Source organism: Mytilus californianus, unplaced genomic scaffold (assembly GCF_021869535.1).
Source record: "Mytilus californianus isolate M0D057914Y unplaced genomic scaffold, xbMytCali1.0.p SCAF_54, whole genome shotgun sequence".
In the NCBI taxonomy this organism is placed as follows: Eukaryota; Metazoa; Mollusca; class Bivalvia; order Mytilida; family Mytilidae; genus Mytilus; species Mytilus californianus.
Genome location: NW_026262706.1, coordinates 274,575 through 293,646, shown reverse-complemented (window position 1 = coordinate 293,646; position 19,072 = coordinate 274,575). Strand labels below are relative to the sequence as shown.

Below are 19,072 nucleotides of genomic sequence, written 5' to 3'. Positions count from 1 at the left end.
GATAGTTCGAAATTATTCCTTCCTAGCAATCAGTAAAGATGGGTGTGTAAATATTTACAACTATCTGTAATGTTAATTTCTAAAGGCGTTTATGTAGGCTGCATGCTAATTAAATATTTTGTTTTGGTATACTAGACCAATATTACAGGATACACATTTGAAATTTTTCATGATAGGAATTGATCAATTAAAACTGGTCTTTCACACAAATGATACACATCTTTGTTTATTTGATAACCAAGAATTGTAACACAAAATATCATGCTGACCACAAAACAATGACTAGTCAGTGTCTTATATATAATCATTTATACAATACTATTGCATTTTTTAAAGATATATTTCATAGCTAAATGTAAATTAATCTTTTTTAATAACAAAATATGAGTGTCCTGATGGGTATTTCAGAGTAGAGAATAATGGGCTAAATATTATAGCTTAGAGAAACACGGAAAAAAATGAAGACAAGAGGTGCTTAAGTGCTAAAATACAGATTGATTGATAACTGATTAGTGGTTACTTAACGCCCAGTGACAAAAATGTCATTCATGTTCAGGACGAGAACACGTTAACAATAAATTGGAATAAAGCATCAGATTTATGTCTATACCAAGTTACAGTAAAACAAAACTGAGAAAATTACCCTTTTATTGTACTATATATAGCCGATATCTACATATTTGTTGTTAACTATATTATTGGTTATAAAGTTTTCTGTTGTGCTTTCTGTTAGATGGAATGTTCCCTGTCCTTTTTGTTTTTTTATTAATTCTTAGCATGTAGGTATTGTTCCAATTGTTGTTTCACATTGGACAATGGGAATATTCCTCCAGTGTGCTTTAAAAAAAAATCAGTTATAAACTTTGCAAGTATATTTCAACATCCATGATTTTAACGAACTTCACAACAATTTCATATGTATATGTCTACTGTGCAACTTTAAAGTTTTTCTATAAGAGTTTTTTTGGTTTCCGGGATAAATTTCGAGCAGAATTTCCCAAATAACTGCATAACAACACTTTCAATATCGGTATTCTGATTCAAATGAAAATTATGGAGTGTTGAAAAGGACTCAAATTAGAGGTAGCAGTAATTGAACAATGCTCAAATTTCATAAGTCAGTCGTGCCTTGTCGTAACTAAATAAGAAGATATAAAAAGATGTGGATTAAGTGCCAATGAGACAACTCTTCATCCATGTCACAATTAGTAAAAAGTAAATCATTATAGGTCAAAGTATGGCCTTTAACAAGGAGCCTTGGCTCACACCGAACAGCAAGCTATAAAAAACCCCAACAATGGCTAGTAAAAATCATTCAAACAGGAAAACCAACGGTCTAATCTATATAAAGAAACGAAAAACGAGAATTACTTATGAACCACGGCAACAAACGACAACTACTGAACAACAGGTTTTACATCCTCATACACCCCGGGTGTGTGTGTGTTGAACAAATAAAACGTTGACGCGGTAAAGGTTAACTTTGCTTTAACTATTGATGAATATGGATTTATCTATTTTGTAGATGTTATGCTTTAATGATGCATTTGACTTCACCTGTCCATCGCAGGCACACTGGAAACTTCGGGCAAAATCCATGTGTAAGACTCCAAGAAATTATACTTGCTTATTTGACGTAAAATTTCAAATAAATGTATACAGGGATAAATGTTACAGACCTAGAATTTTAGGTCCTGGTATGTATTTTTTTATTTTATGTTTGTCCTGTAAATGATAGCATATTTAAAACTTGATAAGACAATGAATTGAAGTAACTACTATTTCGAATATATTGAACAATAACTGTATTTTCATTTAGAAAAGAAATGATTGAAACATAATAAACAGAAATTGTCTTAAATAGAATAGCCGTTAATATTAAAGAAATGAATTTCATTGTATATAAAAAAAATTGAAAAAATGGAATTGACAAATTACGGATGTAGCAGAATATAACTAAAATAACTTTATTCATAAATTCATGTATATTAAGCACTTTCTTTGCAGGTTATAAATACGTCTTTCAACCTAACTTAAACAGAGCAGCATGTAGTGCTAATAGATATCAGCCTATTATTTTTGAGACAATTGGATACAGTGACTGCACCTTTCAAAAATCATTTTGCAACAGTCTAGGTCAGGTGACGTATGAAAACGGCGACACTACGATCGACGGACAATGTATTTGTAATAATGATAGAGGATACATTTTAGTCATGAACTCAAAAAACCTATGTTACTGCAATCCTTCAACTGAAGATTGCTCCTGCTCTCTCGGAATAAATCCGTACAACCAAACGGTTGGACTGGAAGGTAAAGTACAATTATCTTTTCAGTCAGATTCAAATTCTATCAATACTTTATTTAGCGTGTTCACTAGAAATCCAAACTGGTTTAGGGGGTTAAAGTTAGGGATATTTTTAGAATAAGAGTTTCTTTTTATCTAATGGGTTTATTCCATTGCAGGCACAGATAGACGTTTAGACCCCCGGAATTTCGTAGCCAAATAGTCATCACTTTTGTCCTGCTATCAATTATTATTGATACGTTTACTGTATGCACATTTAATGTTTATTACTTGCCTAATTATTCGAAATACTCATATTTAGCAAAGAACGTCTGGTCCTTTTTCTAAGAAAAAGTCCATCGAATGATACCAATACTTTGTTATTCCGGATCAACTTCACAAATAATACACGGTGGTCTTGAAGAAGAGATTCTAGGTACTGACGTTGTTTATCATCTTAATAACGTGTTATAGTATTCTTTTCATATTCTTTTTTAATTATTACCTGTTCAGTTTGGTCCATTTTTTGTTATATCTCTCGGCGTGGCTCGGTACTTAAACATCGCGTCATTGTGTTATTTCAAATTTTGTTATCTTGTCTATCAATTTTGCTTCCATGCTTTGTCTTTCATTTTTGCTTATGTGCTTTGTCTATATGCCATTTTGTTTTTCTTTGTTGACATATTTGTTCGTTTTTATAGTGATTAAGGTAGATTTATGGTATACCGCCATCTTGGATTGTACAATCGCAGTACACAATCGGTCTTGTTCTTTGCCTAACTCTGCAAATTTGGAGACAGATTTGCAATTTATTGGTACGACTTTTTGTTAGAATCAATTTTTCAACATAGCCATTTAAGGGTAGATGACTCTATTAGTAGTAAAAAACAATACTGGAATGATAGGGACATTTTAATGTTTTACTTGTAGTAAGGAAACAAGTTCGGTGACACCTTTTTTTCTATTCATTTTCTTAAAGCATATTATAAAACCTATCTTCTCATATTTTATTTCAAAATTCTATCTCATAGATTTTTTTGTATGCACAAAAATCTGTTTTTCCATGAACAACCTATGCAAATTTGGGCAATTTTGCACGACTTATAGCTTGAAAAATAGCAGGTCGACCTATACTTTTTATTATATTTTTGAAAAAAACATAGTTAAATCTTCATTTTGGCAAAGTATAAGAAAATCTATTTGAGGAAATATATACCGATAATCCATCTTAAGAAAATAACACTATGTTTACTGCTGTACCCCCTTTTTTTTTTACATTTTTACCTATTACATCTGTTTGTTTTGTTCACACATTGTTGTCAATATAATGGAATTTTATGCGACTGTCATACAAGCGAGAAGTTAAGCTAGCTAAAGAACCAGGTTTAATCCACTATTTTCTACATAAGGAAATGCCTGCACCAAGTTAGGAATATGACAGTTGTTTTCCATTCGTTTAATGTGTTTGAGCTTTTGATTTTTCCCTTTGATGAAGGACATGCGGTTTTGATTTTTCAATGCAGTTCTTTTTTTTTTTATATAACTTTTTACTATTATATCTTTCCAAATTGTTTACAGGCTTGGGACGCTTAAGAATTTGACATAATGTGTAGACTCCTGTCTATTGTTGAGGACTCGGACTGTCTTTCTGATTAACATTACACACTTTTTTTTATTAAGAAACGAATTAGTTGCACACAAATGTAAATGTAATAACATCTTATATTAAAGAAACAAATACCTCCTGTATGTTTATAACCAATACACTTTTATTGTGTAATGAAATCAATTCAGTAGATTTGCATACATACTGGTTATTGAGACTGTGCAAACTAGTTAAATACCGACCATTAAAACTGACGAAAAAGAAGATCATGTGTATACTGCTTACAAAATGAAAAGCATTTTATTAGAAAACCAAACTTCTCAATTATGTATTTCAGATATCAAATGTTATGATGACATAAAAATGTCAAGAAGTCTTTACACAGAAGATATGTAAGTGTTTGTTTATCTTTCAAATTATATTTCTTTGAGATGTTCTGTAACTTGAGTGTAGCTATACATATGTATCATGTCTCGGATAATTAATTAAAATCCTAGTTGTCATGATGCGCAAATGAATATCTTTTCACAAGTTTGAATGTTTCACACAACTACCAGATGGATGAAGTAGCACAACCATCAGTTGCTGAAATTTCAAAAGCTACTTCCTGTAACCTTTGTGTAATTCATTAAAGAAACGTCGATAAAAAAAGTCAAATTCTTCTAGCGGTAACTTTGCTTTAGGGAGTTGTATACTTAATTATATTTGAATTTATTACTATATATGTTTTATGGGTATTTATCTTATTTGATCTGAACAAAACTATACGACAATAACCATGTGTTCGTGGTTTTTTTTATAGATTAAATGTATCACGGACAATAAAGATCATTGAGTTTGACAACTTCAAATACAACATAAACCATCTTCCGACCAGTAAGTTTTAACCTGATACAGAAAGGATCAATCAATAAATATCAAGTTATTTGAAAACCGGATTACTTGTTTTGCGTTGCATTTTGTAAGTTTCCACCGTAACTAGATTAAAAGAAATTAGAACAAAATTAAACAAGAATTTGAAAATTATAAAAAGTCTGAAATAAACAATTTACGATGCTCCAACTCAATAATTTGTATCGGCAATTCGTGTGTTTTTTAGTCTAGATGCCATCTGATTACTCATCGAGGTGACCTCCGAAGACTGACGACGGTCTTATAACACGATATAAACTAAAATATAAGTATACATAGATAACAAACACGTGCAATTTGACTGTTCTAGGTCTTATAAAAAGAAGAAGTTTTATAATCGTCAATGAAACACCTCTTCATAAGACACAAAATGACAGAGAAATTATAAACTATAGGTCACCGTACGATCTTCAACAATGAGCAAAGCCCATACTGTATAGTCAGCTAAAAAGGCCCCGAAATGACAAATGTAAAACAATTCAAACGAGAACAAAAAAACCAACCTAATGTATTTACAAAATAATATACGAAAAACAAATATGTAACACAGCAAAAAACGACAACCACTGAATTACAGGTTCCTGACTTGGGACAGGCACATACATACAGAATTTCATGTTTGTTTTCATATTCTAATTTAAACAAATATGTTAATCATCGTTTCTACCTGTATTATAATGAGGTGGATTGATTCAGTCAACCAAATGGTTTGCCCTTGTTTCAATTCCAAATTTCTTTTTAATAGCCGAACACGCATAGTTACTGCGTAACCCATCTCTATCATAGGAGTTCAATTGAATTCATATGAATTCGGATTTAATAAAGTCGAACTATTCACTTGCAAGTGAATAATTCATTAGCGATGTTTCTTTGCTCATTTTGACAAAACTGAACTAAACTGGCTGCTAAAACCGAATTATTATATCACTATTTCACTTTCATTAATGATTGAACAAAAATAAATCATATTTTATTTTTTCTATAGCTACAATGTAATGCTCCTTTAATGTTTGTATTATACTCCGTAAGAATTTGTTGACCACATTTGCCATCTGGTCCGAGTACACAGTTATCGTCCTTTGATTTTCGTTGTCCACAAATATAGTCCCTAGTGTGGACAGTGTGTTACTTGCCAATTTGTTTTATACCCCTTCCAAATTTATTTCTCCATGTTTTATGCCTCAAATAGCAAGTAGGGGGATGAAATTACACTGTAAAAAAATTTAGGTCATGAATTTTAAAGTAAAGTAGTGATTTGGTCCAGCTGAGGTGAAATCAGAAAATATAGAATGTGTACTTTGGCAACTTCCCTGAATGATTTGATGGTGTCAATTTGTCAAATAGCATGAAACTAAAGGATTTAAACTTTTATTTGATAGAATTTCTGCAAAATTGACCAATTTTGGCATTATATGGTCAAAATAAGCATTTCATAGCTTTTGCAATTTTGATGCATAAGTGGCATTCTGACTTTCTATATGACAGGTTTTCATGTAAAAATATTTGTGTTTCTATGCTTTAATCCAGTTGTATTACTCATTTGTGAACTCTGAATCTACAGAAAAGAAGATTATCTCAGACAATATGTGTAAAATGTGTTGTATAAATGACCCTTGTCTAACGCCCTGTTTGGATCAAGTTAAATGCGAGGAGCTTTGTACATAAAAGTTGAAGTCCATAATAAAGACCTCACTAAATTTGTATAAAAAGCACTTAACAATGTCTTTTGTACCTGTTTCATTTCACATAATATCTTTCTTTTCTTCTGTAGGATAGCAAGTGGTTCAAATATAAGCCTGTTGAGACTAAAATTGCCTGCAAGTTTTTCACTAAAAAGTGAAAAATCTTTGTATCAGACCATACTGTCTGCAAAAAATGTTGAATGCAAGAGTCTTTTTGTGCTCAGATTTATTGTATCATGTCACCTGAGTATAGAAATGATAGAAAAGACACACTTTTTTATTTCCTATAGCTTCAATATGCATTTTTAAATGTAAATATGTGCTACGGCCTAAATTGACCCTAAATTATTTTCAGTCTTACTTGGCCTAAGACCCTTTTAAACTAATATGATATGTTATTTGTAAGTTTTCTTTCCATTTAAAGTACATTAAATACATATGTAAGGATTATTTATAACCAAAAAGCTCCACAAATTTAAAATTGCTGGAAAATATTACATCTTCATGTAAGGCCCCCCTTCATTGGAAAACCTCCATTTTTAGGCACAGGCTCATGTAAATTTGACTTTTGAATAATTATGCTAAGTCTGACATATCAATTGAGTACTCTATTGCTTTGAATACATGATATGTCATATATTAAGGCATTTTAAAAGTATTTTTTTGCAATATTTTAATTTTAAAAGCCCCAAATGTTGATAGTTGAAATTTTTCAATTTTAACGTCAAAATTTAACACGCAAAGTTGAATATAGAATTTATCATATTGTCTATAATATATATCTTATTGCCATGAAACTTTGTAAGCAGTCTCATAATTTATTAAGCTTTGGTCATACCAAGTTTTGTTAAGATTGGTCAACTTTTTCTATCCTATTAGGTCGTACACAGTTATCGTCCTCGTTGTCCACAAATATAGTCCCTAGTGTGGACAGTGTGTTACTTGCCAATTTTTTTTATACCCCTTCCAAATTTATTTCTCCATGTTTTATGCCTCAAATAGCAAGTAGGGGGATGAAATTACACTTTAAAAAAATTTGGGTCATGAATTTTAAAGTAAAGTAGTGATTTGGTCCAGCTGAAAAAGGTTAAAAATAAGCACTTCGACAGCTGTCAAAAGATTTCAAGACCCCCTTAACATAAAATTGTCCATATTTTGAGTTAGAGCTGATGAAGTTTTCTATAATTTTGATATAATTTGTCCCAAAAGTAGTACAACACACTGTAAAAATATTATTGAGAAAGCGCAGGTAGGATTTTTTTAATTTTCATTTATTGTCTAAAAGAAATGCACTACGAAATAACTGTGTACTCGGACCATCTATGCTGACCATATTACCACAATCAAAGAAAGACTTTGTTACCTTCAATTGAAAACTTATGGTACTTTCATTTTTTTTAAATCTAAATTTTAATCTTTTCACTTGATTTTGTACCACTATTGTATGCACATAGTAACTTTTGGCAGACCTCATGGTTTTATAATACTAACACTTTGAAGCTGATATCAATACATCAATAATAAATCCTTGACTTTCAAAATTTTGGTTTTGAACGTTCGTAATGAAAGTAAATCTTAAAAAGCGCTTCGGACGCATTTAATTTAGTTAGTGTTATTTTCGTTGTATACATTCGAGGTATAATAAATTCTATAGATAGATGATTGTTTTTGGCCAATTGTACATACTATAAGTTTTAGTATCCCTCATTATTTAACAATATACAAAGAAGTAACGTAAACAAACCACTTGGTAAAATAGTGAAGGGAGGATAACGCATGTACGCAATCGTCTCATCCCGACGATCATTATTGACCAAATAAGTGGTAAACTGTTAAAATGAAGTTGGTCAATATATTTTAAAATTACAATAAAACTCACCAAAAATTCCAAGTTAAAATTGTAAGGTATGCCATACGCTTGTTTTGTTCACATATTACAAATTACGGTCCGTGATGGGGTTGTCGGTTTGTCTACGACTAATGTGTTTGAATATAACTTTAGTACATGTTTCTTCCGCCTCTGTTTTACATGTGAAAATATCCTTAAGATATCCATGGAAAATCAGTTATTTTAAATTGGCAAAGAAAAGTCAAATAATAACAAAATAGGTTTTCCAAAGATAAAAGTATGGGGCGTTATAACAAAAAGTTAAATCGACTGTGAGCTTCAGTGGCAGTCCTTATTTCCCGCCTGTCAATCCCGGTTGACCCCCTATAACAGTATTTACCTATTGTATGTATTGCAATCTATTCTCGTCCTGAAATATTTGCTACTGGACATTCAATCAATCATGAATTTTAGCATAAGTCATTTACAAAAAATTCATGTAGATGTCATGTTGGCCAAAACTTAAAACATATTCTAAATTCTATGTTGATTGTAACGATTCGTGAAAGAATTAATTAAACAAATCAGTTAAAACTGAATAAATATTTCATGGGATACAAACACGTTATATTTATATCTTTTACGTTTATGAAAAATGTGCACTTAGAAAAAATGCTTTTGGAGAGATATCTCTATTTAGAAAAAAGGTTTTGAATAGGTTGTCAATTTAGTTTGAAGTCACGTACCAAAATACCTTTTGGATAACTTGCGGAACAAAATATTCCTAGCGATTTAATACCTGATTATTATAATAATCACACGAATAATTAAATGTCTGTCCACTGTAATGCGACATCATGTTGTTGTAAAATGTTTTAGTAAGGAGCAAACCCCTGTTAGTGGAGTCCGAATAGTTTGTACCTGCACGACCGTGCCGTATATATCAACCAAAGAGTTTTTCCCTGAAAAAGGTGAAAACATCCTCAAAATAATTTATATCTTGTAAATGTCAATAGCTAACAAACGGGCATTTGATATCTTTTTTCAGAAATGTCGTCACCATAACTTTTGCTTCATGCTTCTTGTTTATCTTCCTTCATAATAATGGTTAATGATAAAAACGACATTTAAAAATGGCTGTCACTGCTGTTCAGAACAGATATTGGATATATTTCAATGAACAAGATATGAGTAAAAAAGGATACATGTAAGAAAACGTATGAAAGTTTAGATGATAATAACGTTTATGTTGCTCATCAGAATCTTTAGGAACGTGTTTTATTATAATTGAACAATTGAACATAGAAAACAATCACTAAATAAAACATTGAGTTGAGAAAAAGTTCATGAACCCAACTGTCAGTTAAAATTACCCTGTTTGGTCATAAAATTATACATTGAATCGACATTGAAACTGTCGTAAAATACAAAACACCTTCATTAACTGTATATCGTATTTTGCAGATGAATATCGAATTGAAGCAGTTAAATCGGTTTTCCTGTTGTCATTAGCATACGGTAAGTACTGTAAAATATATGAACTATTTAATTTATGATTCTTCAACATATTATTTTTAATTATCCATCCATATTTTTTAACGGATTCGAAAAATGTCTGTGAGAAACTTATTCAAATTTGTACACCATAAAAAATCATGCATTTAATAAGCAAATGTACAAATTTTAAAAGGATGTTTGCCAAAAATATTAATGTAAATAGTAGAATTTAAAATAAAATAAGTCAACAATACATTAAAGAAATCAAGCACCTAAATAAATACATATCTAATAATTACACATTTTTTCCCCTTGAACCCTGATCAATTCAGATGTTATCACTGTTGTATAAAGTTTACACATTTTTTTACATTAAGTACCACAAAAACAGTTGTTTTCTCTTTTTGTAGAATTATTATTTAAATTTAACCTTTAATACATAATGTTTTGTATGTAAATAATAATTTGAAATCATTTTAATCAAAACTGTCGATAAATACTCAATCTCTGTGTTTGCCAACATGTTGATTTTCTATGTTCAGTTAATAATTGGACATTATTCGAAATAATAGTTATGTCTAGAAGTCAAAGTAATGACGCACGGATTGAAGACCAAAGGGAACACGATTATTAAACTTAATTGTTTGAAAGTAAGAAAGACAGAATCCTTTCATAATGTTATGTAATAGGACTTCGAAAATGTAAAACGCTTAGCGTAGATCGGGTGTTTAGGATTGTAAAATAACCAGAAACAAATCTGTCAAGTCTGTTTTTACAAATACAATTCATTTGTTTGTTTCATTTTTGTTTCGACTTAGATATATAAGGGGCTACAACTCAGATAACCTAACTTTCAAAGAGATTGTTGTTTGCCTAACATCCAGTGGTAAATATTTCATGCATTTTTTCAGGACAATCTGTGTTTAAAAGGATTGTAGTAAATTAAACTATTTTGCCTTTCTAGCATACATTTATTTTTTTACCACACACAATTGCTTTTGCTATGAATAATATATAGAAAACATTGTCAACTGTGCACAACCTGTGGCTTGGAAGCTCCATAAACCAAACTTTTTAAAAGCATGATATAATGAAACGATAATAAGAAGATACAGTAAAACAGTAGCTTTTTTGTATGTGTCAAAGAGAAAAAGGACTGTCCAAAAAAGTTAATATAGAATGAAATGGACTGCAAAATATCAAAATATAAGTTAAGCAGACCAAAACAACCAGCAGACTCCTGTAATAAGTAAGCGTATAAACAACAATACAAAAGTCCAGATAGTCTAACGTAGTACGAAATTAAAACATATGCACTTTTGTGCGTCTAATATCTTTGATTTACTTCACATGGACTGCTGAAACCTTTTTAAAACATTGAAGGCAAAGGATGTACAACTAATTGAATACGTATGAATTTCCAAAGTCCTATTCAATGCATCACTTTATTACTTTGGTATATTATGAATATTAATGGATTTGTTATATGGTTATTATGCCCTTTTAATGTCTTTGAAAAATAAAAAGTTGAAACTTGACTTTTTGCTGTCAATTATTTACTGTTCAGAAGCTTCTCAGACAAATGATGTTGATAAGTACCGGTAATTTAAAGCATCTGAACACATTGTTATCTGCAAGTGAACTGTCTGAACAGTGCTTACTTTACCGCAGTGGAGAAGTCTGAAAATGACTTAACAATTTATTGAAGCTGTTCATAAAAAAATGACCGTTTTAGATCAACATCAATAAAAGTTACCTGTAAAATAAACCAATAGAAAACATCTTCATCTGAAAGTCCTGTTGTATTGCATGTCATCTATGAGTTACCAAATAACATTACAGTCGGCGACAACGATTAATTGATTTAATTAAAAGGACCACATAAAACACAATTTGGGAACACATTTATTAATCTTCAGCTGGTCTGAAGGACGGGGTATTTGGGATTATGACAACCCAAATACACAGACATGTTACATAGGGTCAACAATTTTGCTTCGGATAGGCAACCCTCAACACGTTTTAATATTTAGCTGTCGAAAGCGTGTCATTACCTGACATCATATTCAACGTCCCCAATTCTGATCTGACGTGGATGCGTACTTATACATTCCGCAGACCTACGTGAAAACCGCAAAAGGCGACACCTTGATTTTTAAACGGTTCTTGAACCAATTTCTCAATCGTTTTTAGTTGGGGGCTCCCTAGGAAGACATCAAATGAACTGACGTGGATTCGTATTTATATATCCCACATATATTTCTTAGTTATCAGTACATTTGTGATATGCTTTAACATGAACGGATAGAAAGATAAGCACTTCATACATTAGTAATTTGTCAAGACCTGCACTGAGTTGATATCAGTGTTGCAGAGAGTAGGAGGTGATTTATACGACATGTTTTAACCTAAATTACAAAGATTGCATCTCTCTCGGACAAAGTTGATTAATTGCTTTTTGGTTGCGTAATGTCCAGTGGCAAATATTTCGTGCAGGTTTCGTGACAATTTATTAAAAAATGCAATAGGTATGTCCTGTAATAGAGGCCATTTGGCATGAATGTCGGGAGAATTTTGACTGCTACTGGGAAATGAGTGTTTATTAAGATAAGGACAGAAATGTTGCCTTACAAACCTCACCTTCGGACCCCTCAAAGAGTTTTGGTAAGTCCTGTTTTCCATTTCTTTCTTATGTAATTTAAACCTCAAATAAATTTTATCTTGAACATTTAAGATTGAGTCATAATGATTGATTGTTGGTTGCTTAGCGTCCAGTGGCAATTATTTCCTACATGTTCAGGGAGAGAATAAATTTACAATAAATACATTAGGTAGGTCCTGTAATATAGGTCGTCCGGGATGAAGGTCAGTGAAATTAGGACTGCCACGGGAAAATGAGGGTATACTGGATAGGGATAGAAATTTAGCCTTGCAACAGGCCACCTACGGACCGCTCAAAGAGTTGATGCAAGGGTTGTTAACGTGCAAAGAACTTGGCATTCTCTTTACGCGAGACATCGGATTTCACGTCTCCATTATACCCGGACGTGGCTGCGTACTTGAAAAATCCCGCACAGCTAAACTAACGCCCCACTTTGACGAGGGTTTTATTGCCGGTCGGAGGAAGACCAATGGAGGCCATATTTCTATTCCTCAGTCACCCCTTGGGGGGAGTCTAAATGAATACTGTGGATTATTTATTTTCGTGGGTACCAATTTTTGTGGATTTAAGATATTTGATTTCCAGGTTAAACCAAAATTTGCATATAATCCAATAGAAAACATTTTCATCAAAAATTCTTGATAAATTGTATTTCATCTATTGAGTTAACAAATAACATAACAATCGGCGACAACGACAGAGTGGTTTAAATAAAAAGACCACAAAGACCACAATTTTGGAAAAAAAAATAATGGTCTTCAGCTGGCAGAAAGGACGGGGTATTTTGGAATTTGACTACCTCAAAAACGAAGACATGTTACATAGGGTCAACAATTTTGCATCGGATAGGCAATCCCATACACATTGTAATGTAAAGCTGTAGAAAGCGTGCTATTACCCTATTTCATATTGAACGTCTAAAATGCGTATTTATGCAACCAACAGATCTACGTGAAGCCCATTGAGCCTTAGTCCTTAAACGAAGACTTTTACCTATTTCTCTATCGTGGTTACTAGGGGACTCTCTTTCAAAAACTTGCTCCATACGAGATACTTTTGTACTAAGATGTGCATAATCATAATATTAATTTTTACCCCTATCATACAAAAAATCAGTTTTATTCATGAAGAATATTTTTAATGAAACTAAACATGGGCCACAACAATCCGTCGAAATATGTTTTCTGACTGTTAAGCTAATAAAAGATCAATTGATTAATTGTTGTATGCTTTACGTTCAGTGGCAAAATTTTTAATCATTTTCCAGACGAGAACAAATTAAGACTACATTTAAACTGCAATTTCTGTAAAGTGAGACAATTTAAAATTCCTATCGTAAAAAACCGCTCTACTAGCCAACTCTGCCGGTGTGGTTTTACTTTATTCATTAAATTCGGATGCTTGTTTTCTTTACAAAAACACCATATCCTCAATAAAGTTCGATTTAGTAAGGACCACTGCGGGGGGTATCAACATGGCATTGTGGGTACAGACGTGCAGCGCAGCTGGTATTTCAAAAAACCATTCATATATTGAAGTATTGTGAAAAACACGGCGAAGGAATATAATATATTTCAGGACAAATTAATAACCCGTTCAAATATTTCTTATTTATCAGTGTATTTTTTATAAATCTTAACTGTATTTAAAAGCGATAAAAACATTTATACAGATTTTCAATCGAAAGATAAAATATATTGATCTATTCACATTTTACCTAAGTGAAATGGCAACTCGCTAATATATTTGACACGTATGTGTATACATTCATATAGAAAGAAATCCTTTCCCCCGGGATAGGGACAAGGGAAGCATAAACATTCATTTTTTTTTCATCTTGCACATGATTTTGAATCGGTATGTCAAAAAAATATCTTCTCCCACTGCATTGGTATGTCCAGTACAATACTACATGTATACTCTACACATTTATGTTTTTCAGTGTCTGTCATGTATAAACTTTTTCTATTTTCCTTTGATTATACGCTGTTGTCGAATCATGCTGAGCTGGATTTGTTCAAAGTGAATCATTCAATCACTTTTAGCGGTAAACTGCATTATAGATTAAGAAATCAATTGTTGAAATAACCAAATCAATACTTGATTATTTATTTCAGAAACTGAACCAAACAAAGAAGAAGCATTCGTTCAGGATCAATCATCTGTCAAAACCAACCTTCCTGTTTCTGTCATTTTGCGTCAACAGTTAAATATCAAAAAGTCAAAGAATAAAAGTCTGGCCATTACTAGCTGTATCAAAACAGGCAATACATTAGTGTTTACCGACTTTTATAATTACCGACTTATTATTTGTAATTCAGACGGTACTGATATCCATCACATTTCTCTGTCCTATACACCATATTATATGACAGTGGTAAATAGTAACACTGTAGCAGTATCCTGTACACCTGACAAAACCATACTGATAATAAATATATCTACAGGTTCTGTCACCAGTACAATCAACATCCGTGGTGACTGCTACGGAATATCATATAATGATAATAACCTGTACGTTGTTATTGGTAGGAGTATAATACATGTGATGGACCTGACAGGTAAAGTAATACGTACTATACCTTTACCTTCACACCGTATTTTCGACATTACAGTAGACAGAAACAGGTTGGTTTGTATAGACGAGACATCAATATACAACTGCTCGTTTTATGGAACACCAATTTGGAAGTTTAAAAAGGATACATTTAAAGATTTACGTCGTGTGACAACAGATAATGAGGGGAATGTATATGTGGCTAATTATAACACGAACACTGTAGTAGTTGTATCAGATGATGGTCAACATCACAAAGAAATTCTTACTAAATCAGATGGATTGAACAAGTCGTGGGGAATTTATTTTGACAAAAAAGATAAAATTCTGCTTGTAAGTAATGATTTTGATGCTTCTATGTTTGACGTAAGAAAGAACGAAAATAAACATGAATAATTCTTTCAGACAATGAGTTCATTCGGACTCGGATCTGTTTGTGTATTTAGTCATTCAAAATAACTTTTATTTATTTTTGTTTTCTTTACTATCTATCTAACTTAATTGAAAACAAAATTACAGAAAGATTATAATTGTTTTTGAAAAATGTAACTTGAATTTTCCTCGGCTTTTGTATTTCATTAATGTTGTTCGAATATTACTTTTACGCATTTTTTCAAACATTGAAACATTCATTTGTTCCATAAATATTTCAATATGGAAAATAAAAAAAATAAGAAATCCGAATAAGAAAAACTGTTCTTGTTTGGAATTTATTTTAACAAACAAGAAAATATTCTGCATGTTTGTAATATAAATGAAGGAAATGTTGTAATATAAATGACGGAAAGGTTGTTATATGAATGACGGAAAGGTTAACTTTTTGTACGTAAAAACGAAACAAACATAAATGAACATTAATAAGTTTATTCGAATTCAGAGTTGTTTTTATACGCCCGTCAAAATTTTGACGGGACGTATTATGGTACACAAATGTCGTCTGTCCGTCTGTCTGTCCGGCGTACTGCGCGTAAACATGTCGCACCGTAACTTGAGAACGACTTATCCAAATTTCATGAAACTTAACATAGTTGTTTCTTATGATGGTCAAACGATCTGTATACTTTTTGGTGAAAATAAGATTAAAACGTTTTGAGTTTCGGGACTTAGTAACTAAAACAGGTGTATGTTTTTTTTTCACATGTCGTGCCGTATCTCAAAAACAATTTATGATTATTGCTTAAAACTTTACACACTTTTTAGTAATATTAATCTTAAGATCTGTATACTTTTTGGTGCTGATTCAAAATTTTATTTTTGAGTTATTGAGTATTTTGTAAAATAAGGGGGAGGGGTTTTTTACATGTCGCGCCGTATCTCAAAACGATTTATGATTATTGCTTACAATTTTACACACTTCTTAGTCATATTAATCTAAAGATCTGTATAGTTTTTGGTTTTGATTCAAAGTTTTGTTTTAGAGATATTGGTTTTTTTTTTTAAAGGGGGATTTCACTTGTCGCGCCGTTTCTCAAAAACGATTTATGATTTTTGTTTAAAATTTTACACACTTCTTAGTTATAGTAATCTAAAGATCTGTATGCTTTTTGGTTTTGATTCAAAATTTTATTTTAGAGATATTGAGTTTTTTGTAAAAAAAAAAGGGGGAGGGGGGTTCGCATGTCGCGCCGTATGTCAGAAACTATTTATGATTATTGCATAAAAATTCACACACAAGACGACGGGCGTATCATGCGTTCAAGGCGCATAGTTATTGCATTGAGTAATTCGAAATGGATTGTATGTATTTGTGTGTTATCTACCGAATACAAATTACAATTAATCAATTATGATTTATTTTATGGAATTACTACAATGATTTCTAAAAAGTTCAATATAAGATATAAATTAGTAAATTTTGGCCCAAAATGATCTAAATATGATCACCGCTTAAATTTAATTTGCGACAACAAAACAACTCTTTCACTAAACATTTTATTTCTGCAAATTTGTTGGTTAGGTCAACAATGACATCAAAAGCACTATTTTGTGTCAGAGTAGGGCTACTTTTACGTTTTAAATTAGAGGGAGTGAATTGGTGGTCTGACACCTATATATATGTGAAATTTCAGAGAAAGTTTGCTTAGGCTAAAGACATGTTGTTCTTGGTTTATTTCTTTTTGCCGGTTGGGTTGTGATGGTTAAAACTGAAAATATATTTCAGAGCATCTTTTTGAAACCCATTTGCACATAATTAACTTGCCTCGTTCAGAACTTTATTTCATGTGTTTTATGCTTTTTATGTAATAATAATTTTTGCATTGTAACCTGTGGGGATTTGACTTTTTACAATAAAGATTATTCTTTGAATTTTCTTATTTATCTATGTCCTATATCTTAATTTGTCCTCGGTATAAAACGATTCTATACGAATGTTTAGAAAAATAGAACAATTTTTGAATATTTATGTGTCACTTGTATTCTGCTGTTTATATCCTCCGAAATAACAGCAACTCCGCCCCACTTCTAGTTTATTAAGTCTCCCAAACGAAGTTTGGGAAGACTTATTGTTCTTGCTCAGTTATTATTATTATTATTATTATTATTATTATTATTATTATCATTCTTCTTCTTCTTCCGCCGCTTTTAAATTTGAACTTGTCCGCACCCGTTCTCCAAAACCGCTTGTCAGGGTTTCACAATATGTTAGACTAACATGTCTAGTGGTGCAATCAGGGTTTTGTTTGTGCAATGGGGTTTATAAAGGGATACTTTGAGGGGCAGAAAGAAAGGATGGTTTTACTATAGAACCCTATGGGATTTTATTTTTTAAAATTTTCAAATGATTATAAATTGAAAACCGTTTGTGATAGACACAATCTTTTAATTGAAAATGTTCTAAATGATAAAGCACATTAAATGAAATACAGGGTTAGTCCCCAGGGGTCACCCCACCCCCTGCCATTTAAGAAAGTTCTAATATCTTGTAAGTGGTCAAGATCCCCATCCCTAAACCATATATATTCTGGTTTGTCATGCAAAGATGGTTTGAATGATATACAGGGTAAGTCCCCAGGGGTCATCCCGACCCCCTGCCATTTGAGAAAGTTCTAATATCTTGTAAATTGCCGAGATCCCCATCCCTAAACCATATATATTCTGGATTGTCATGATAAAGCACATCAAATGAAATACAGGGTTAGTCCCCAGGGGTCACCCCACCCCCTGCCATTTAAGAAAGTTCTAATATCTTGTAAGTGGTAAAGATCCCCTAAACCATATATATTCTGGTTTGTCATGCGAAGATGGTTTGAATGATATACAGGGTTAGTCCCCAGGGGTCATCCCGACCCCCTGCCATTTGAGAAAGTTCTAATATCTTGTAAATGGTCGAGATCCCCACCCCTAAACCATATATATTCTGGATTGTCATGCCAAGATGATTTGAATGATATACAGGGTTAGTCCCCATGTATCACTAATGCATATAACTTTACTGGACCAAACAAATTTTCACTGGACTTTGCCCAATGTCAGGCGACCCTGGGAATTACGAATTATAGGAGCTTCGTTTGGGAGACTTCGTAACAGCATCCTGTTACAATCATTTCTTGTTTCTGTAGACTTTAATGTACATCAATTTTTTTATTCGTCTGTTCCTAAATATGAATATATTTTAACAACTGCACGATTATTTTTTCACTGGAACCAACCATTAATTTTTCACGTCCTCACAAATAATTAAAAAAAACTACACCAATGATGCATTTTTCCAAGGACATATAACAACAAATGTGACATATATGAATGAGACAGTAACCAAACGACACAAAGGAACATAAAAAGTAAAATCACAAAAATACTGAACTACGAGGAAAATTCAAAAAGGAAAGTCCCTAATCAAATGGAAAAATCAAAAGCTCAAACACATCAAACGAATGGATAACAACTGTGATATTCCTGACTTGGTACAGGCATTTTCTTATGTAGAAAATGGTGGATTAAACCTGGTTTTAAAGCTAGCTAAACCTCTCAATTGTATGACAGTCGCATCAAATTCCATTATATTGATAACGATGTCTGAACAAAACAAACAGACATAAT

General features: G+C 31.9%; 1 protein-coding gene across 2 annotated transcripts in view; it reads left to right on the top strand.

The window, feature by feature from the left end:
• The first annotated feature begins 2,016 nt into the window (after positions 1–2,016).
• LOC127703885 (uncharacterized) overlaps positions 2,017–19,072 on the top strand; it is a 177,001-nt gene continuing 159,945 nt past the window's right edge. Inside the window, exons 1-5 of one of the 2 annotated variants that reach the window (XR_007983102.1) lie at positions 2,017–2,313; positions 4,231–4,285; positions 4,696–4,769; positions 9,780–9,833; positions 14,592–15,819. Coding sequence is in view for 1 of the 2 variants with exons in the window: in XM_052207955.1 (XP_052063915.1) it covers positions 2,217–2,313; positions 4,231–4,285; positions 4,696–4,769; positions 9,780–9,833; positions 14,592–15,427 (1,116 nt within the window). In the remaining variant the exon portion in view is untranslated. Of the gene's footprint in view, positions 2,314–4,230; positions 4,286–4,695; positions 4,770–9,779; positions 9,834–14,591; positions 17,339–19,072 lie in introns of those variants that run through there. The other variant, XM_052207955.1, reaches the window with a different exon arrangement.